This window comes from Ambystoma mexicanum, chromosome 1q (assembly GCF_040938575.1).
Source record: "Ambystoma mexicanum isolate Mex_15411 chromosome 1q, UKY_AmexF1_1, whole genome shotgun sequence".
NCBI classification, from domain to species: Eukaryota; Metazoa; Chordata; class Amphibia; order Caudata; family Ambystomatidae; genus Ambystoma; species Ambystoma mexicanum.
In genome coordinates, this window is record NC_090922.1 from 764,684,395 (window position 1) to 764,706,749 (window position 22,355).

A 22,355-nucleotide genomic window follows, 5' to 3' on the forward strand; every position below is an offset into this window, starting at 1 on the left:
GAAGGGAGCTAGATCCTGTGACTGCATGCTGTTGTAAACCCATGCCGCTTTTATCAGTTCTGTTACCTTTTCCAATCATGTGGCACTTTTATGGTCCGTATTCTAGTTGATCGGACATGCCTGTCAAAGACGTGAACAACTCCACGTGTAAAGCTAGCAGTGCCAGGCTTTTATAGGGGTTCGCTGGACGCTCCTATTATTCATAATGGAGAGGTCACTTTATCGCTGTGTGCAGTGGGTTATGTTAGAGATGTTTTATCAAAATTGTGGTAGCAATTCTACTTTAAAACAATAACAGATTAAAACAAATAGTTAGACTTGCACTAGCTATTTTCATTGAATTGTATTGAACACAAGGCAAGCAAGCCTTTGGCGCGTAAGAAAATAAACAAATGAAAAATAGAAAACATTGGGCCTCATTACGAGGTTGGAGGTAAGGGCATGGCTACCCCCAAACTCTGGTCCGACAACGGGTCACGCGAAAAGGGAATAACCGGGCCATTCTGACCTTTGCGGGCCCAGTAATTTCCCTTGCGCAGGACACGGTGCCGGTACGTCCCCATTCCCATTTGAGGCCCCATAGGGCTCAATGGGAATGGGGAGGATGGTAGCAGCGGTACCGTTCATAACGGTACCGTTGCTACCATCCTGTTCTGCTCGCGGGTGCCGCTCAGCACGGCTGGTCTGACAGAGTGGTACCCACGAGCAGAACTCGTAGTGTGGCAGCAAGGTAACAACGGCGCCGGTAGTTGCTGCCCTACTGCCACAGTTATAATGAGGCCCATTGATGTAAAATTTAGCATGTTAAAAACCACCCTGGGTAAAAACAATTAATGAAAGGGACCCTCACAGACCACCTTTAAAGCCAGTTAACATACAATTTAAGGTAAAAGAACTAGAGGAATATTGGGTGCTGGGAACGTGCAAGGGAGTGAGCAGTCTTCCAAGAATATGGCATCAAATATTTCACACGGAGGTGGAATTCAAATTTGCTGTTAATGACAGTGGGACCTTGATGGGGCCAGGCGGCATGCAAACAATCGGAGCTTCAGAAGCATGTATGGAAGGGTCGGGCAATAGGATCTGTCTGTTCGTGTGAGTCCAGGACTATTATATTGTTTGTTTTTCATTTTGAGCACTTTTTGTCGTCTTGATGGTTTCAAGGAGGTTTCCACACCCACAGCCCACCAAGACCAGTCACTCTCCTGGAACAACTCCAGGATGTATATCCTTCAAGTTTCACACATCTTTCGTCCTGACTACTCTAGGCATGACTGTTTCCTGCATCCACGCCAATGTTTTATTTCAAAGTGCTTCTTCGCAGGGTTCTGGTTAGAAGCTTGGAGAATGTTGAGATTGTTATTTTCGAGATCTTCCACCTCTTCCATATTTGTTTATCCTGGATAGTCGACATTGATCCTTTTATTATCTCACTGAAACCTGGGGGTGGGACCTTTTTGTTTACTTCTTTCACTGCACTACTTACTAGGTGTATTTTGTGAGAAAACTAAAGAGGGTGTGGTGGCGCTACTTTATTTTTCTTTGAGGGGTAATGTGTTCCTTTCTGCACGACACAAATTGGACTGATTGAGCATATTGTCATCAAAGACAAATATGGCAAAACACGTTAATTTAACAATCAAGGAGAGGAGACATAGGGAATACCATTAGATCACATTAGCTGTGGAACGGTAAAGCATGATGTAAAGAAATCCAAAGGAAATATTTCCAAGTAATCTGCTTAAAGCTCCACTCCCCCACCTGTAGGGAGTCTTTGACACCCTCAATTTCCTCTTACCAACTCTTTGTCAGAGAACTGACTTGTGTAGATGGATTCTCCTCCTGCCTAGCAGATGCAGAGCCTCCGCAAATGCCTCTATTACGCTTCAGAAAGTGGTGTTGGATCCTCCATAGCTCCCAAATGCTGGCTCGTTAACACACCATTATACCCTCCAGCTCCAGACTCCTTCAAACAAAGCAGAGATTCCGAAAATTAGACTGCTGAAAAAAGATGGTGGCCATTTCTCCTATTTTACCAGGCAGCAAACCGTGCAATACCTCTGTTTCCAGCTGCTGTGCAGTTGGTTCCAATCCACTCCTTAGTTTCGATACATCTGTGTAATACAGTACCTGCAGCTTCTTAAGGGTCTTGTACTGCGGTGTACTTAATGAACGGATACCCCCTACAAATTCCTTGGAAGTCCGTTTACACACAAGCTAAGTAACCTGCTAGTCTCCAAACAGCTGTTGGTGTGCACCACTCAAATTCCTCTATTTATTGTATGCAATGCTTAGGTGATCATGTCATCTTTTCATGTGCTACATGTATATATCATCACTCTCATTTCTTTTTTGTTTCGTTTCAGGTACATCATGACCAGTGGCAGAACCATGGAGTCTACCAAAGAGTTTTTCCGAAAGCACAAGTACTTTGGTTTGAGGTCAGAAGATGTTATCTTTTTCCAGCAGGGTATGCTTCCTGCCATGAGCTTTGATGGCCAAATCCTGCTGGAGGAGAAGGGGAGAGTAGCCATGGCACCAGGTGTGTAAGAGTGTATCAAAGTGCTTTCCCTTAGTGCGTGCCAATGGTAGATATTGAAGACCAGGAGGAGCTAACACTAGGCAATCCTCTTATTGCTACAGTGAGAGTTGGAGCCTTGAACACAATATTAAAATGGTGCAAACCTGCAGTACTTGTAGGAGCGTATATTCTGTTCTAACCTACTGTAGTGAACTCGCCACACTAGCCCACCTTCATGAATTGCATGGGGTATTATGCACAAGGAAGGGCTTGCCTTTTCTGGAAAGTGGATGGCCAGTGTGTGGGTTGCAAACAATATTTTAACACTTCCAAGTAACTCCCATTTTCAGGTAGGGCTTGTTTCCCATATCGCATAGAGCAGCCTGGGACCTGAGGAGAAAATGGCTGCTTATTAGTGGGGCTTTTATTGCATAAACTTTGAGGGTCCATTCCGCTTTTTCAAAACATCAGCCCCCTTTTGGCACTAATAACATAGTTTTCTTTCTCGCTTGGAGAGATGGTTTGCTCTAAAAACAATTGCACAGTGAAGAAGAGAACCTTCTTACAATTTTGTAGATTACTTAAGCCCTCTTCTTCCTGCAAGAGGGCAACCAACACTCGAGTCCCCCGTGCCTTCCAGCTAGTTCATTGCTTTATATGCCTGCAGTTTACCAGAAAGGTCACAACTTTTGATGATATGATGATTGTTAGTTACTGTATTGCCCCTATTGACATATACAGGAGCAAGTAACACGAAAGTCAATCTGTCCAAAGAAACATTTGGTGACGAGCAAGGTAAATCCAAGGATCCTTTTACTAGATAATTCGCACAATGGTAGTAGGTTTATTGCTCAAGCAAAAACTGCTAGAATCCTTTTTTCTCTAAATGTAGATGGTGGGGTGGGTTGGGTTCAGGCATTATTGTTGGTGAGCATTAGTGGGGGGCTAGAGGGGATGTACCCCGCATTCTGCGATAAAGTTTATTTTTTTTAAAGCAAAGAAATTGTAGTTTTTTTTAAAGCAATAGACATGCATCCCTTAGCATTAGAGTAGGCCAATGAGAAAGCAAACCTTAGGAGGAGGTTGCCTGTGACACTGAATTAGCATTCTACCAGTGGTCATAGAGGCCTAATGCAACATGAAATATCGATCATTTAGGGTATCTTCCGACATTGAGGAAAAGAGCTGAGCACACATATCTGTACACCTTATTTGCTTTTGTGCCCAGGCTTTTGTCAGAGCTTAGTGGCCGGATGCTTGCAGACAGCCGTTTAAACTCTGGGGAATGTGAAGCTGTCCATTTAGGTTCTAAGATCCAGATTCTTAGGGTGTGAGGTTTACCTCTGGTGCAGTGTTGTAGAGCACTACTACTGTGGTTTGTATGAACCCATTTTTGTAGATTGACAGATGGTCCCAGCCAAAGTCATTGATACGTTGAGACTCATGACTGATTTTTGCCTTTTCTCTGGGACTTGGATTAGGCACTGTTACTGTCTGTTGTTATAAACCCACAACTCTTTGTCATTTCATCCTTGTTTATATGCATCGTTCTTGTTACTTTTTCCAATCAAGGGCCACTGCTATTTGCCAATATTTTGGTGCCTGCATTGATCAATGATGCTTGATTTTAGCTTGCACTATCTTTAATATAGACTCACACATCTATGTCACTAAAACAGATGTTGTGCACTGATCCAGATATGATCACACTTGCATCTGTCCAATATCATGTCAACCGGAGATGTTCTTGAAAGAGCTGAAAAGTGTGTTTGGTATTGTGAGGTGTCAGAAATTTGAGAGACTCAAAGGTAGAGTTTTCTCAGAAGAAGCCATTTTATTAAATAAAAAGGGGTGAAACAAATGCCCCTCTTTTCCTTACCTAACAAGAATGTCCATGCCTAACAAAGTAAGGGTAAAGAAAAATGACCAAGTGTCCAAAAAGCATCTGACCCTCATACTAATACAACAAAATTATACAAGGTTTGTTTGCCTATCTTAAATTCCAGAAGATAACATATAAATTCAAACTCAAAAGCTTTAAGCGATACTCCTTGTAACCAGGGTTGGATTCCCTTCCCCTGGATCAATTCAGAAATACCTTGAGCAAAGTTCAGGTTCAAGAAAGTTCTGGGCATTTACAAAGTTCCATTCATCGTAGCATACAAAGTATTTTTCATCCAATATAACCTTCTACTTGGCAAAGTGAATATCTCTCTTCCAACTGCTTGTTCATCAATTAAAGCAACTGTAATTTCTGCAATCTCCTGTTTGGCAAAACAAGTATTTTTCCTCAAAACACAAGTTCATAAATCAGGACAAATGTTCTTTTCTCAAAGGTCAAGCAATTGTTAGCACATCATACTTCTTCAAGAGAAAAACGTTAGTCAGGATAGCTCAATATTCATACTTCTTCAAAAGGTAACACTTTCAGAAATGCAACAATTCATAAGGTTATGGAATTAACATTTCTCTTCCAACACACCTCTTTACCACAACCACAGTACTTCAAACCATCTTCTTTTTTTCCTGGTATACTCACCTGCCAGGGCTAACTACTATTTGTCTCTTTCCTGGTTTACTTGCCTGCCACGATAAAACTCCTTGAGTATGAGGTCTGGCATGGATTCACATGCTCATGAATATTCCCTGTCGCCGTGCTGGGAATCCTCGGTAAAAGAAAAAAAGTTTCACTTTCACTCACTGTCTTTCTCCACTAAACCAATCGCTACATTCAGGGTCATACTGCCCCCTCTCCCTAAGCCCCTCCTTTGGTAGCCATCTTCAGATTTTACCGCACGTTCAAGTGTTGGGAGTCTTCGTGTATTGCTCCATGAGCTTTTCTATATTTATTTTGCGCTTTTTTCAATGAAAGTTCTATTTTTGTCAAATAGAGCCGGTGTGCTCTTTCGCTCGTTTTGGCCGACAAGCCGGGATCCATTTGTCAGTGAATTTCAATGCCCCCCAAGAGCAAGAATCGTTGAAGTTCCATCGAAGATTCCAGCGGTCCATCATGCCTTCTCCGGACCATGTCGGAGGAGAAGGAGGGAAGCTCCCTCCTTAAAGCTCTGCTCCAGCTGTGGACTGCGGAATGTTGTCACTGAAGAGCATGGTGGTGTCATTCATCTACCTTATCCGGCTCTGCAGATTGGGGGTGCAACCACTTCAGGAGTTCCCGGCCGCTCGCTGGATCCAGATGCACGCAAGGCCCACAGACAAGATTGCTCTTAACAAGGAGTTCCGTCGAGCGTTAAGGTGGTGGGGGCGTATGCTGCAACATCAGCGGGGGCACAAGTTTTCAGAGCCCCCCCGTACCAGGAGACGGTCACCACAGATGCTTCCCTGGATAGCTGGGGAGCCCCAGAGGCCTGTGGCTGCCAGACGAGAGGGATCTCCACATCCATATCCTGGAGCTGCAGGGCAGTGTTTGGGCCCTCAAGTCATTCCTTCTTTCCCTCAAGGGAAAAGTGGTGAGGGTCTTCATGGACAACACCACCACGATGTTCTACATCAGGAAGCAGGGGGTGCACCAGATCCCCGGCGCTCTCCAGGGAGGTGCAGGATTTGTGCCACTGGCCCACGCCCAAGAGATGTTCCTCATCCCCTTTCTCCTGGCGGGAGTCAAGAATGCCACTGCCGACTCCCTCATTAGGGAACTGCTCTGCTCCTGACACGAGTGGGAGCTTTGACATGATCAAGTGGACTGCCTCTTCTGCAAGTGGGGCAGCTCCCAGATCGATCTGTTTGCGACAGCGATGAACACCAAATGCCAGAAGTTCACCAGCAGGTTCCACCAGGGGAAGAGCATGTGAGACGCATTCTCCTTCCTATGGGAAGGTCTGTTCCTGTACGCATTCATTCGTTGCCTGTCCTGCTGCGAGCCCTCAATCAACACAGTGCCGATGCAGAATGATCCTCATAGCCCCGGCGTGGCTGAGGCAGATTTGTTACCCGGACCTTCTCAGCCTGTTAACGTCACTTCCGGTAAAGCTGCCAGTGGTCACGGATCTGCTCACCAGAGAAGGAGGCGTAATCCTGCATCACGACCCAGGATCGCTGAAACTTAAGGCTTGGCTCCTGCAGCCCTAGAGTTCGGAGGGTACCAGTTTCCGGGAGACTGCAGGGAGGTTGCTGCTAGGGCCAGAGCATCATCGACTCTGCTACGGGCACAAGTGGAAGCGTTTTGCTAGGTGGTGCCGGGCGCAGAAGATCAACCCTCTGAGGGTCACAGCCCCGCAGATTCTTCCATACTTGTTGTTTCTTGGCCAAGGCTCTAACTGGGTGCATCTGGCGGCTATCTCCCGCTACACCAGGTCTCCAGGACTATCTTCTCTTTGGTCCCACCGTCTCAAGGAGTTCCTCAAAGGACTGTTTTGTTTGTTCCTGCTGGGGAAGGCCCCAGGCCCGATGTGGGAACTCAACCTGGTGCAGATGAGGCTCATGGGGGGGCCCCCTTCAAGCCTATGCATCAATCTCCTCTCAAGTTCCTGCCATGGAAAATGGCTTTCCTCGTGGCCACCACCTATGCCAGGAGGGTAGGTGAGATCCAGGCCCTTTCCTGCAAACCGCCTTATCTGACTCTTCACAAATCGATAGAGGATGGTGCCGCGTACTCACACCTCCTTCACGTCTAAGGTTCCGTCGGAATTCCACCTCAACAAGCCTTTGGTGTTGTCTGTGTTCTTCGTCTCCGACTGAGAGGACTTTGCACTTGCTGGACGTTGCTTGTGCTCTCAAGTTCTACGTGGCACGCACAAAGTTTTCGGAAGATGTCTCAATTGTTCATGAACTTTGGTCCTTTGAACCATGTGAAGGCTTCCATCTCCAGGTGGCTCTCTGGCTGCATCACACACTGTCATCGGTTGGCGAACCGACCCCTGCCCGGCCGTCAGAGCCCATTCCACCAGAGCGATCGCTGCCACAATGGAGTTCCTGTCTAGTGTGCCCCTGTTGGACATCTGCAGGGCTGCTACGTGGTGGTCCACGCACACCTTCACGAGATTCTACTGCATCGACAGGGATTCCAGAGGCTGAGTCCAGGGTCAGCCAAGGAGTGCTATGCAACCTGTTTGTTTGAAGGTGAACCTGTTTTGGAGGTAAGAGTATTTGCTTTTGTTGAGCCTTGCCACCTCCATGGTTGTGTAATGTTGTACTGCTATCTCTTCTTTATTCATGAGCATGCAAATCCATGCCGGACCCCATGCTGGAGAAGGAACAAGTTACTTACCTGTAACTATTGTTCTCCAGCATGGGTCTGGCATGGATTCACATGCAAACCCTTCCTCCTGCCCTTCTTGGTCATACTGCCACTTTATGTGCTACCAAATCTGAAGATGGCTGCCAGAGGAGGTGGCTTAAGGAGAGGGCAGTCATTGGCTGGGGGCAATATGACCGAGTGCAGTGATTGGTAAGTGAGACAGTTATTTTTCTTTTACAGAGGATTCGTCCTGACGAGGGGGAATATTCATGAGCATGTGAATCCATGCCAGACCCATGATGGAGAACAATAGTTACGGGTAAGTAACTTGTTCCTACTACTACTACTACTACCACCATTGTAATCTGTGTTAATGCTTGTTCCAAAACTCTTCCCACCAAGAACATAAGGGAGGAGGTTTGAACCAGCAACTGCCTCTCATTATAATCTCTTGTGGGTTACATCTCTGCCCAAATTGATATTCCATAAAAGGATAATTGTTATCTTGTTCGCCTTTTGGCGTAGGCAATGCAGGTTACAGTTTTCTTCCTCCCTTGATCTCCCATACAAAGAGGGCTTTGCTCCTGCAGCCTTTGTTTTCTTATTAGCCGACCTCTTGGTTGCTGCCAATGCGGGTTACAATTGTCCCCTAATTTGTATCTCTTGTTAGGAGAGTTGCGGCCAGTTTGCCTTGATATCCCTCTTCTCTGCCTTTGGCAATGCGGGTTACAATTGTCCCCTAATTTGTATCTCTTGTTAGGAGGGTTGCGGCCAGTTTACTTTCACGCAGCAGTCTCCTTTGGTGAGACCCAGTGTCACCTGCTTCAGGCCACCTCACCTTGGCCTATCCTTTTGACTCGCTGCAGATCTCTTCTGGACCTTTGCTGCTTCTGCCAGCTTCGGTTTTACTGCCACGGTCCATGCAGTCCTCCAGAAGAGCTCTGGCAGCTCTGTTTGATCGCTAGTGCAACCTCCGTACCAGAGCAGTTCACGGTGTGTCAGGAGCTCGTCTCCCACATGGCGGGGCTTGTTTCAGAACTGCCTTCTGCTGCACGTTCTCTGCATGGCCACAGTGCTCCAGTATCTACAGCATCACCCGCTCACCATCTTGCTACCGCCACAACTACATCCATCCGCTTCACCCTATTTATGCACCTGAAGCCCATTTATATATTTAAAGGTCCCGCTTGGGTGCTTTCTATTACAGCAACTAGACCACTCCTGATACTTCATCATCGTCCCAGTACTGCAAGCATTATGAGACTTGAATTTCTAGTGGTTTTTATGTCACAATTGTCAGTTTGTTTGCAATAAGCCATTAAGACTTTAGGTCCAATAGAGGACTCATTTAGAGAGTTCTTCCACTTCCACCCGCGCCCCCCCCGAATCCCCCTGAACCCCACTCCCATGGACACGAGTCCCCTCCCAAGTGATCCTGCCGCTTAATAACACCCCTAGGGTCCGGATCAGGTAGCGGCTGCCTTCCCTGGCCACATGAGAGAAGGCCCATGTTCGGGGTCTTGGGAATGATCTCATCAGATTCATCAAAGTATTCATTTCTGTGTGCTATCAGGGGTTTGATTTAGTTCTGTATTTTGGCAACTCCCAGTGCCCAGAATAAGACTTGGGATTCTTTCCAAGCTAAGGTCCTCTCTAACTCACCTTAAAGGATCTCTGGGGGTGGGAGGTCTCCGTACATGCTGTTTTTCCCCTTAAGAGATATGGGGCAGCGTTGGTTCAAGCCCTTTCAACTAGGGCTTTACCTGAAGACCCACTTAGCACTTGATTTACAAGCCTTTTCCAAGACTTTTGCTAAATAGTCAGGCAGCCTATTTTGTAGAGACTACCGAGTCATTTGTTGAATATATACAGTGTTTTCTTTCATGGGCAGTTACTTATTATAGAGTAGATTACATGCATCACTACTTTTCATAAATGTCCTGTCTTTACATCCCTTCCTAGTTCCTATTTTACTTTAATGATCTTCCTGAATAATCATGTGTAGGTCTCTCAAATGATGAACAGTAATCGAACTTTTAATTTTCTTGGTCTTCCCAGGATCTTTCATATAGAACATTATTCAGTACTTTGTTCTCTACAAGACTTACATCTGCATGCCTCCATTTAAAGGAACACCGGCCTGCAGCCTCTTGGTCTCTTTCTCAGGCCCACGGCTATCTATCTATTTTGGGGGACCCAGTCCGTCTTGAACTTCCTCTAGAAATTATCATACCACTGACCTTTTTCCCCATCCCCATTCTCTGACTGAGACCCTCAGACCGGAGCATTCATGTTTCGGGGTCAGCAGTCTGCAGCTCCCTCACATGTAGCAAACTGTCTGATTCTGTAGCTGGCATCACATCAGCCTCAACCTGGAACCTGGGTAGAATTACTGCTCTTTCACTAACCCACTGCCCCCTCAGCCCACCCCAGCCCCTGCAGACTGGCAGGGAATCCTATCTTAGCGCTGGTTGGGGCTGCTGGTCAGCAGCACCCATCACCTACTCTCCTTCTCTCACCCTCTTTGCCCCTCCTCCACTGTCCCCACCCACACCCTTAAAATGTCTTCATGAGTAATGAAGCCCTTATGTGTATTGGCACTTGGTCATCCCCCAAAATGTAGGGTTTGATTTTGTCCCTTCCTTCCACACAGATGGAAATGGTGGCCTTTATCGGGCCTTGGGGGCCCACAGGATAGTGGAGGATATGGAACAGCGAGGAATTGAGTGCATCCATGTCTACTGCGTTGACAATATCCTGGTGAAAGTGGCAGATCCTATCTTCATTGGGTTCTGTGTAAAGAAGGGAGCGGATTGTGGAGCAAAGGTAAATAATCGTCAATGAAAATGTAAGGTTCTAAAATGCTGTATTAGTAGTTTAAACACATATATATGAAAAAAAAGTATTGTTATTGTTGAGTTTGCAAGCATTGTACTTGCTGGTTAGCTGCTTCTTGAGAAGGTGTGGGCTACCTGCTCAGTTTTTGATAATAGTAAGGACCAGTTGAATATATTTCAAGATGACGCTAACATACATTTTAAGGGGCTTGCTTCAAACTAAACAAATGTAGGAGTATTTCATTTTCCGTTAAAGGTACTTTGCCGCTGTTTCTCCTGAGAGTAGAATTAGGGTAGATGTATTAGACTTTTCTATGGAACTGCTTGAGTCGTCAAACGTGCTCTGCGAGAAAAGGGCTTCACTGCAGGGTCATCTGGGCTGGCTTCACCCGTGCTCCAAAGGATTGTCAAACGTTATTGTATTATGAGCATTTTTTCCTCTGTTGGTTTGTGCGAAGTAAAATGTGATTTTTAAATGGAGTCCCTCGCCTTTTCTTTGAATAGGTAGTAGAAAAAACCAACCCCACCGAGCCAGTGGGTGTGGTGTGCAAAGTTGATGGTGTATACCAGGTAGTGGAGTACAGTGAAATAACCTTAGCAACAGCACAGAAGCGGAGTGCCGACGGACGACTGATGTTCAATGCAGGCAACATTGCAAACCATTTCTTCTCTCTATCGTTCCTCCGAGAAGTCGTCCGGTATGTAAGAATCTTTTGACTTATCAGAGCATGTAGTTGGATTATGTTAATAGCCTTCATAATTTTAGTTCCTTGTAATTTTGTTGTTCTGGCTATTTGTGAAGGGAATAATTCCTTGGCGGTCGTTCTAGACCACCCCTTACTCTGCCTACAGCATACACCTAATTTCCCTTGCACAAACAAGCCGATCCACATGTAAAGACAAACTCACGTAGAGATCTGAGCACAGACAGTCTGTCACAGATGATCATATTGTACATATTATTCTCGTCCTGAAGCGCCCCCTTTGTATTTAGCAAGTGAATTAGTTTGGGTACCTTCACCCCCACACCACACACTGGTCAGGTATGTCCATTGCAAGTAAAAACCGACACACTGAGTTGGTGGAAGAATTGCCCGTTTTTATTTTATTTAATCTTTACAGGGATTAATTCAGTAAATGCCCCTTGATGCTGCGGCCTCAGTAGCTGAAAAGTGCACCATTATTACGTTACCGGATGAGGAATCTTTTCAGGATGGCAATGCTACCATGTCCTCCCCTGTTAGTGCTGTGTACAGACTATTCACAGGCCAGCTCCTCAATTGGTGGTGCCCTTCAAATGTTTTACTGGTGTGTAGGAGTGCCATTGCATACTTCCGGGACCCTGCCATAAAGCCTCCTCTTTGTCTCCAGAGATTGTACTATGCCACCCTCTACCTGCAATAGTGTTCAGTCTTAAATTCTTTGAATCAACCTGTTAATTAGCCATGGTCCGTGGATGTTTACGCCATTCACTGTTTCTGCACCTAGCATATTCTCTCCTAAACGCAGCAGACTTTGTTCATAGCCTCTTGTGTTAAGGCAGGAGGTGTCTGCTCTTAGATTTAGAACTGTGTGTATCATTTTGGTCTAAGCTCCCTAGAGTGCCAATTCAGCAGAGTTTGTGAAATAAACTCTGCTCGGTAAATAGTTTGCATCCCTATGTTTAGTTTGCACCTGGGGAGCTGAATTGACAACATAGATCTGTCCCTTTTCCTGTGCCCTGGGGATTACCTTGGAATAGATGGGTTCTGTGTCACCCAAGACCCTTGATTGCTCAATGAGTGTTCTTTTATTTTGTTTAGAAGTGACACCCGACCCATTAAGGTAAGGTCATACCCACCCATGTTATATGCTAACCGAGAGTCTGGGGCTCTTGTGCAGAAGCTTCCTTATATTTATTAATGTCTTGCCATTGCATTCCTGTCCATCCCGTCCAGAAAATACTAGACCTATGCATTCACAGTGCCCTACCCTTGCCATAGCCCGTTCTGCTCTCCCCACAGACAACTGGATAGCCATCCAAACTGTAAAAGGCTGTAGTTGGCAACAAGACATGGCTGTTGAGTTTGACCTTTAGTAGCACATTTTTTTTTATATCGCATAGAAAATACTCCCACAATATACCAAAGCAAATGAAAGTTTGAACGCCTGTAAGTATCTCTTGCTTGAATAATTCTGTTTATAACCTAGCTACTTGTAAATGAATGCCAGTAAATAAATCACCAACAATAACCGCTTGATCTGAGCACATCTTGCATTCTCATAGGCTAATCATTGTCCAGAGAAAACCTCTGCGTACAGTGCATGTGTTTGAAGTGCATTTTTCATGTTGAAAATGCAATGCAGTAAACGCTTTAACCAGTACACTCTTATTAGCCGGCAACTCCATTGTCCATAATAGTAACAATTACAATTACATTTTTTTTTTTTAAAAAAAGTCCTACAACAAAGTTTTGAAGCCAGGTAACAAAACAAAAATGCAGGAAAGCTAAATGTAGCTCAGAAAAAAATGGCATTCGGTTAGTCAGCATTCTTAATTATCCAGTACCACTGAGTTCCTATTGGTGATGGATAGTCGAGCTTTTACTGTACTAATGTAAAGCATATGCCCTAGCATTCACTAAAATGCATAATAGTGGGTGTACTTTCATATATATATATTGAATCCGCTCCTGGCGTCTAAGAGCCTGCCTTATTTTCTACTACTGTATAAAGTGCTTTGTATCAAAATCCATATTTTCAGACTGCTAAGTCATATGATGCAAGATTTTAAAGCGCTTCTTACTGTCTTAGTGTGCAACGCTAGATACTATAATTCAGACCTTTTCAAACATACTTCAAGATGTCAACATGATCAAGTATATAGTAAATACCGATAAAGTGCATGTTCCAAAATACATTGACAGACGTCTCACACAATAGCGGCACATATTCCTGCTATATTAGATTAATAGAGTGCAAGCTTTCAATATAATAAGTGCACGTTGCAAACTATGCATAAAGTAAATGCTTTCATTGTGCGTGTTCTGTGATAGGTTAGAAGAAGACTGACCAATTGGTGGCGTTTATTGTATTAATTTATTGGATATTTGTAAGGCGCCGCTACAACAAGTGGTGCATCTATCCCAAGTAATGAGGTGTTTGCCCTACCTAACACCAACTAACTATGGTGCGTGTCGTCCTTGAGGTTGTCCAAATAAAGAAAATCGGTCCTCTGTCCAAAACTACCCTATCCTAACCCTACCACTAATCAAGAAAGCTAAAAAAAAGAGGGCTCTCCAGGAGAATGAAGATTACCCAGGTTCTTTGCGCTGGTAGTCTTGATTCTATTAAAGACACAGAGGCAAGCATTATGCTTAACTCTTTATTGCTACTTCCAACAGCAGCCACCTTCTTTTGAAACTTATCTTCCTCTTTTCTTTGATGCTCAGATGACCAAAACAATCGAAAACCTTGTAACTTCTGAACTTGAACTTTAGATTCCCAAATTCCCAAAGGAAAAAAAAACTCTCTGCCAAATCTTAATCGTCGTCTTCCTCAGGACTGGGTCTTATCCTTCTCAACTGTTCTTAAGCTCTTCCCCTACAACCCAAACCAGAGAAAAACATAGCATCAGGGATGGAGTACGCAACTCACAATGACGACAGAAAGCAAGACAAATAAAACAGTAAAATTAAATGTCCAATTTAAATGTCCACTTTAAATTCTTCCCCGCGTACCAGGGCGGGATAATGCTCACCTGTGTCTTTAATAGAATCAAGACTACCAGCGCAAATAGCCTGGGTAATCCTCATTCTGACAAGACCGGAGGCGAGCATTATGCTTGTTCAAAGCTTTCCAAAACCATGTTAGCCACAGAAACTACAGGTTTAAAATAGAAAGTCTTAAATGTGGATTCTGAGGCCCAATCTGCGGCTTTTAGAATATCTTTCAATGTAGCCCCAGCCGCAAACGCTTTGAATGCCATTGTCCCTCTTACTGAGTGGGCTCCAAAAGTGTTCAGATCTATACCTGCCCAATTCATTACTTCTCTAACCCATCTAGCTATGGTAGCTGTTGCTATAGAATGAAAAGGTTTCCTGCACGCAATTAACTGATGTACTCCTGGGGGTCTCACACTCTGTCACTCTCTCATACTCTTTAATGCATCGCGCCACACCCAATTTGGGCTCTCCTGGAAAATACTGATATGAAATAACTCTAGAATCACTCTTTTTTTTCTTTGTCTTTGGACTATCTGGAATACAATACCCGCTGGATAAAACACTTTCCTATTAATCGCCAAAGCCTTCACATCCGATACTCTTCTACAAGACACCAAGCATAACAACATAACTAGCTTACCCGACAACCGCTGCTTCGACAAAGTCATTACCCATTGTTTAAATAACCGGAAAACCACCTCAACGTCCCATAAAACTGAGTACCTAGGGACCAGAGGCTTAAGCATTTTAACTCCCTTCAACAACCAAACCACTGCTGGGTGCTCATCGGACTACCTTCCAAACGTTCACGCCCCGCAGAAATCGCCGACCTATACACTCATAGCGTACGGAAAGCTTTCCCATCGGCTGACATTTCCGCCAAGAAGTTCAAAACATGAACTACAGCTGCTGAAGCGGGATGAACATGTTTCTGCAGACACCGTTCTTCCCACTTCGCCTAAGCGGCGTCATAGCTCCTAATAGTGGAGGGGGCCCAAGAGTCTCTGATACAATCCGCAGCTTTGCTCGAAAGACCTGGCAAATCCCATTGTCTCCTGAAATCCTGCACGCCAACAACTGCAGGGCTCCCGACTGTATTAGAGGATGCCTCTGACCTCTCGGATCGCATAACGGGTCTGCCTGCCACGGAATCAGTCTCGGAAAATCCGAAGAAAGTTCCATCAGAATCAGAAACCATGCTTGCGATTTCCACAACGGCGCTACCACCACCACCACCTCCGCTCGTTCCCGACATGCCTTCGCCAACGTCCTCATCAACCTGATGAATTGGGGAAGGCATACAGCAGAGCACCTCCCCAATTGTGAAGGAAAGTGTCTGTGCCCAAGGCTCCCGGGTCTATTCTCCAACTGTAATACTTCGACACCTACGCATTTAGCCTGGAGGCGAACAGATTTATTTCTATCTGACCCCATAACTCCTGCAGTTGAGCAAAAACTCCCCTGCACAACATCCAGTCGCTTGGATCAGTCAGATACCTGGAATTCCAGTCTGCAATCGCATTCTGTTTCCCGGGAGATACTCCGCCGCTATCATTAACTTCTTCTGCAGGCAATAGTGCCAAAAATCTTTCGCTATCTCTGCTAGTAACTTTGACCTCGTGCCTCCTAACTTGTTTATATAACAGACTGCTGAAATATTGTCCATCTTCAGCAGAATAATTATCAAAAAGGGCACCTGGTTAATGCCTTACTCTGCCCAGGCGGGTAATATTGTGAGTAGAACAAAATTGAGTAAGGTCATGAGTCTTGCTGCTGAAAGCCGGATGACCACACTCCTAAATAAAAACCACCTTTCAGTGGTGGCAGTAAACTAATATCAATAGTTGTGACACATATTTGACAAGACCATTCTGTAGGCTGCAATGGGGTTTTAATTAAATTGCAGCTGGTGTTTTCAATACACATAATCTGGAGCAAACGATACATCAGCCGGTGTACATTTTCGAGGTTAAGTAACCAGCTTGTAGGGTACAAATGCTGAATATTTGTGGTATCAATCTATTGCGTCTATGTCCACTGATGTGTCCTTGGGAAGGAGACCAGCGGACTTAGTGACGTGATAGCACATTTAGCGGCGGACAATGCATTAGAACAATGTAGGGTTGAACAACAACATACAAAATACAAAAGGTCAACACAACAGTGTTTCAGCCAGGAGGTGAGCTAAGTGAGCTCTAGTGGAGTGGTCTTCATCAGGACAGGATGATTCCATGGGTGGAGATGTCCTTTGAGGTCAGATCTTTGGAGCGCAGTGGCTCGAGAGGAGGCAGTGTCCAAGTACACTGTAAGGATTTCGAGGTCCTTGGTGTCCCCGTTCCTATGGGTGGCCTGAAGCAGGATGTTGCGTTACCCAGATCACCTGAGATTGTAAGACCGATTTGGACTGTGCTAGGACTAATATGTCCAAGTACACAATAATCCTTATCCCCCTGTTCCCGATAGTCTCCGCTACTGGTTTCATTATCTTTGTAAATGCCCAGGGGGCCGAAGCTAGTCCGAACGGCAGACACGCGAAACGCCAGCTCTGTCCTTTCCAATAAAACCTGAGATAATCTCTAAATTCCTGCGCTATTGGACTGGTCAGGTAAGCATCCTTTAAATCCAACCTCGCTAGCCAATATCCTTTGCGCAGCAAATCTCTCAGAAGGTGGATGCCCTCCATCTTGAAATGCCTGTAAACCAACCATCTGTTCAACTCTTTTAAATTGATAACTGGCCTCGATTTCCCTTTCCTGTGTACCAGGAACCTATTGCTGTAGAAACCTGTGCTTCCTTGTAGACACTGTTCTATCACTCCTTTCCTCACCAGCGCCAGAAGCTCCTTCTTGAGGAGCGAAACCTCTTCTGACGCCATCCTCAGAATTACTGACATCTGACGCTGTTGGGGGAATAACTATGAAATCTAGACTTAGTCCTACTACCGCCTGTAATACCCGGCGCCTGTAATACCCAAGCAAACGCTGTCCTCCCCCCCCCCCCCCTTAACTCTGTGGTAACTCTCGCCAGTGCACTTACTGGCGGAGGCATTTTGTTGCCAGAAATTCCCTCGACCTCTTCTGCCACGGAATCCTCTCCCTCTGGCTGGGAAGAAAGAGTCTTGCTGGCAATTCTCCCAGTACATTGCTCTGGGTCACTAAGGTCGCCTTGCGAAGGTGCGACCGGTCACCCGACCTCGGACGCCCGGTCCTGGCAAAAATCCATCCTGGGAATATTTTACGAATTGAAGATTGCGCCTTCTCTAAAGCTGCATAAGTTCCCACAAATCGGGACATCTCTTTGGGAAAAGCCTCGCCGAACAACATTCCACTAGCTGCCTCTCCTGCTTCGTAATTGGCTAAGTCCCCCAATTTACTGTCAATCGTCTATGGTAAACTGCGTCGTCTTTCCACCGACAATGAACATCTGGCATTCCCCAAGAAACAAATCGCTCTCTGCGCCCAGCCGGCAAGTATGTGAGGGTCTACCGGCTCCCCAGTATCCTGGCTCTCTCCGCCAAGTCCATTATTTTTGCGAGGGGACCTGCCATATCCAAGACCTTATCTTGACGGGCTTTCCAGGCTCTGTCCACCCATTTTCGGACGTCCTTTGTAGCCTTGGTCACGAAAGTGACCATTTTGGCGTCCAGCTCCGGGGTCTCCATCACCTTCCCCGGCAGCTCTGGCTTGGTACACTCCGTCCTCATCCTAAACCTTACTTCTCTTTCCAGGGGTTTACACATCCTTTGCGTCATGTAGTGAGCTACCCTGGGTAACGGCAGCCACTCAGAAGACCTCGGGTGTCTGATACTATCAGGATCAAACATGTCTCCCAAGTCATCCGATGAGTCCTTGCATTTCTCGTCCACTCTCTCCTCCTCCACGAGGCCTTCCTCAATCTCGTCTTTGTCTTCAGGTGAAGACTCCTCACCTTCTTCGGCGTCCCTTGTATTTAACTCCTCTAGGGCAGGGGGTCCGAGATTTGGCACTGCAGTCCTTCCCAAAAAAGCTGCCTTCAGCTTATCGAAAGGACCTAAAACTTCACAGGGCTTGGTCTGGGCCCCTAACTTCTGCCCCGGGGGGCTGGGAGGGGTAGAAGAGTGGGGACTCCACCGGGTCTTGTCCACCCCCTTCTGCGCTGGCCCCCGCTTCCCTTGCGGGCCCTAAGATGTGCCCTCTCCAGGGCTGAGCTCTCTCGTCTTATGAACAGCCTTTTTTGCAAAGTGGGATTCTAGCACGTTTAGACGCTCTTCAATGGGTTTAACCCCTTCCGACACTGTGCCAGTCAGTTAATCCCCCAGAACTCTTTTGAAACTAAGGGACAGGTCTCTGTCCCCTTCCCACTCCTCCTCACTGTATTCGAGAGTGGTAGTTCCCTCCTCCATTTGTGCAAGGGAAGGAAATCGGTCCTGGGGTCCCTCTGCCAAATGATAATACTTCAGGGCTTTTTTTTTTTAATGTATACTTTATCAGTAGGGCCTCAATTGCCAATGCCTAGCAGAGGGCAAGTTGTGCTAGAGGCTCAATGCGCAGTGAAAACCCCCTCTGGAGGCTCGTGGACTCAGAAATCTCTGCTTGGCAATGTGTACAATTTCGTAATACCGAAAAGCGCGCTGCGCATGCGCCTAATGTCACGCTCGTCACGTGACGCGTAACAAAGTGGGTCCCTTACTCTAACTGCAGCCCATCCGCGTAGTAGAGCTCCGGTCGCCTAATGCGAGCAAGATAACTCGCGGCCCCGGGCTCTTCCTACACTACCTTACTCCCGCGTTCCACACACCGCCGCGGCCCTCTCGAAGGAACGCGACATTGGCACGCGCTTTCCCGTTTTTTTTATTTTATTTTTTATTCTCAACTACACCAAGCACCTGTCATAAAAAAACGCTTCAATATGTCTATAAACGACTCATACCCACTTAAATTCAGCGCCACATGCACGCACCGCAGCTCACACACATTCACCATAGGAGCCAACAAATAAGGTGACGACGGAGCAGCAAGAAAAGAGGAAGAGGAACAGACGGGAAGGGAGGCATAGACATTGCCTGCAAGGGATTGGTTTGGAGTACTGTACTTGAAACTACCACAACACTGGGGACTTGTGCGAAGTGGTAGTCCCAGGTCAGGGTAGTTTTGTGGACTGTGTAATGGTGTTTTTTGGTTTCATATGTTTTGATGGAGAAAAAAAAGGATGAATAAGTTTGGAAAAAAAGGTGGCTGCTGTTGGAAGTAACAATAAAGAGGTAAGCAGAATGCTCTCCTCTGGTCTTGTCATAGAATGACTACCTTCTCCTGGACATGCTTCTATAGCTTATCTATGCAGCCCCAATTAAAAAAAATGTTTAACTTCATGTTTGTCATAAATACGTTCTTTTAATTCTTAAAGGGGGCTTTTTTCCCCTACTGGGTTTCCCTTGGTTTTTTATGCAAAATGCTCCTTGATTCAACAAGACGGATGACGGAGTGGACTGAAACCAATGGCCTGGCATCCCTTATCGGGCAGGCGGATCCTGTATAGGCGCACACCAACTAACCAGCCACGTGGGATTTCGCCCTATGTATTGCGTCATGTATGACAAGGTTTTGCTTTATAAGATTGTGCTTATACTAGGGCAGAACGTTCTTGGCAGCAGAGTTCTTTGTGGTTGCTCTCATCTGCGTGTGAGATTAAAAACGTGTTATCCTTACAAGATCAACTTGAGGCTATCTTCCCTAGTAGGTTGTATTCTCCCTGAGCGTTTCAGGGACTTGCCTTCACTAGCCTGCTTATTTTGGAACTCAAATGGCCCTTTATCAATCTTCAACCTCTTATATTCTTTGGAACCAGGGCTCGGAGGTGCCCTTATGCTTATGTTCTGGTGGCGTCTTTCCCCCTTATTCAAATAAACAGGATGCCTCTCTTGCTTTCCCTTATTGGTCTTAATGTATTCTATACTGGGACGAGTATTATCGGTCCCTTGACAAGTTTCGCTCTTTCCAGTATTCGGATACACTGGGGCTAGTATGATTGGTGCCTTGGAAATCTTCACTCTTTCCATCCTGTCCCCCATCCGGGTCTCCTGCCATAAATCGGGTCGGTGTGACCGGTTCTTCCCATGGGTTCAGGCTCGTCCTGTTGACAAGACCGCTTCAGGCCTTTGCTGCTTCTTTGTTCTTCCTGCGACTCCGCAGAACTATTCCCGGTACAGTCTCGGTGCAGTTCGAGGATCACTCAGTCACCCTCTCTGGGTCACTCCATCGCCTCCAGGTCTTCCCTCGGCACACCGCTTGGCTCCCCACATTCTCGTGCCTCCTTTGCTTCTTCAGCATCCTCTTGACTCAAGACCTCTTGCATCATCTAGTTTCCTTCACTGCCCCAGTTTGAACTTCCCAGGCACTGGTGACATTCACTGCTCCTTCCTTTCTTTTTATGAGGACACACTGGGTCCACCCGAGCGTGGACTCTCAGTCCTTTGTTTCTTTCCATTGAGGATTTGTTATTTCTGGTTTCATCTTCTTTGTCTCATTGTGGTTGGCTGCAAACCACAGCTCACTCTCATATTCTTTTTCACAGTAGAAGTGGTTTGTTGAGGTTGATTATTAGGGCTATTGCATGGCCCTTCAGGAAATCCTCAACCTAGACCTTGCATCCTGTATCCCACCCTCTGAATGTGAGAATAGCAAAGCCAACAACTTCGATCTAAATCAACAAGAAATAAATCTATAAAGTATACATGTTCCATGGTCTTTGAAATAAATTACGGCAGTGGAAATGTCTACTACAAAGGATGTGTTGATCGACACATTTAGCTAGAGGATGGTGTGGCAACCAAGTTGTTTCAGACTCCCAGCTGGTTAGTAGAGGCGCTGCAGACCATATTGATGAAAGGTGGAGCACGTCGGACAGTGGACAGTGTAAGGTGCACTTATTTGCATTCTCTTTGTACTTGACTGAGTCGACGTGGTGATATCTATGTGGGATATGCCCTAAGATGCAGGCTGACATATTGATTTGTTCGCACTCGAGTCTGGTAATCGAAGTATGGCCAACTGGACTTTTGAAGCCTAGATGAAAGGCGGTCTGTAGTGGCCTTAGTTCTCAGAGTTTGTACCATGTTCAGAACAATTCTCAAGCTCTCAAATGCAAACAGCCGGCCTTTCGGGACAGACCTGGTTTGTGGCAAAATCTTCTAGAGTGACATGTTCTTGACAGATGGTGGCAGAGGAATTGGTCCAGGGGGTTCGACCATTCACACTGGATCTGAAAGTAGAAGGGATTAAATATTGGTGTCAGTTAAAGTTAAATTGACAGCTGTAATACATCCACCACTTTCTAGCATCATTAGTTCAGGGATTTGGACTGTTGATAGAACATAAGTCCATAAGAGTAAACTAATGCTAACGCTGGTAAACCAACAGCTCCCTCTGGCTGCAGGCTTTGACTATGCATTAACGCTCTCCCTTCAAAGAAGTAGATTGGCTGGCTCCCCTGTGCCGGGTGCTAATAAAATAGGGATGCATGATCAACAGTGTTGATCGCCACTGACGTAACGATCAAAAACACAGATCTTGTACTGCCATGTCAATCCTAATATCACTTATTAATCCAGACTGATTCCACTCTACTGGCAGGGAAAAAGCAAACTTTGCAGTCACCTGCAATTGGAGTGATTTAAATGAAGAACTATAGTTGGTCAATGGCCACCTTCACTAGTTGCTAAGTGTGATGGGGGCATCCAAAATGAGCATAGCAAAACATTACATTAGGGCAATAGTTTGTTGTCGGAGAGCCTTCAACAGTGTCAAGGAAAATGGTAAACACAAATGGGGGTCACAAAGGACTGTTTGTTTTTTGGTCTGCTTTTTCACTTTTGTTCAGATTTTTTGCATTGTGTTCTTTGGGAATTATGGTACGGATGCATAACATGTAAGTGGGGCACAGCCAGTGTGCAACATAGTCCGTGAGCAAACTATTGTTCTTCCAAATTCATACAAACATTTTGTTCAGTGATACTCTTTCAAAACAAAAGTGTAAAAGTATATTTTTATATTGTTTGATTTGCTAGGAGGTTGACAACTCTGTCGTCCTTCTGTTTTTATATATGCCGAGGCTGTTCTATAACC

General features: G+C 45.6%; 1 protein-coding gene across 3 annotated transcripts in view; it reads left to right on the forward strand.

Moving 5' to 3' along the window:
- Window positions 1-22,355, forward strand: part of UAP1 (UDP-N-acetylglucosamine pyrophosphorylase 1) — a 117,582-nt gene that overhangs the window by 77,500 nt on the left and 17,727 nt on the right. For all 3 annotated transcript variants that reach the window (XM_069641349.1, XM_069641351.1, XM_069641350.1), the window contains exons 4-6: window positions 2,367-2,542; window positions 10,369-10,541; window positions 11,057-11,250. In XM_069641349.1, coding sequence (XP_069497450.1) covers window positions 2,367-2,542; window positions 10,369-10,541; window positions 11,057-11,250 — 543 coding nt within the window. The remainder of the gene's footprint in view (window positions 1-2,366; window positions 2,543-10,368; window positions 10,542-11,056; window positions 11,251-22,355) is intronic.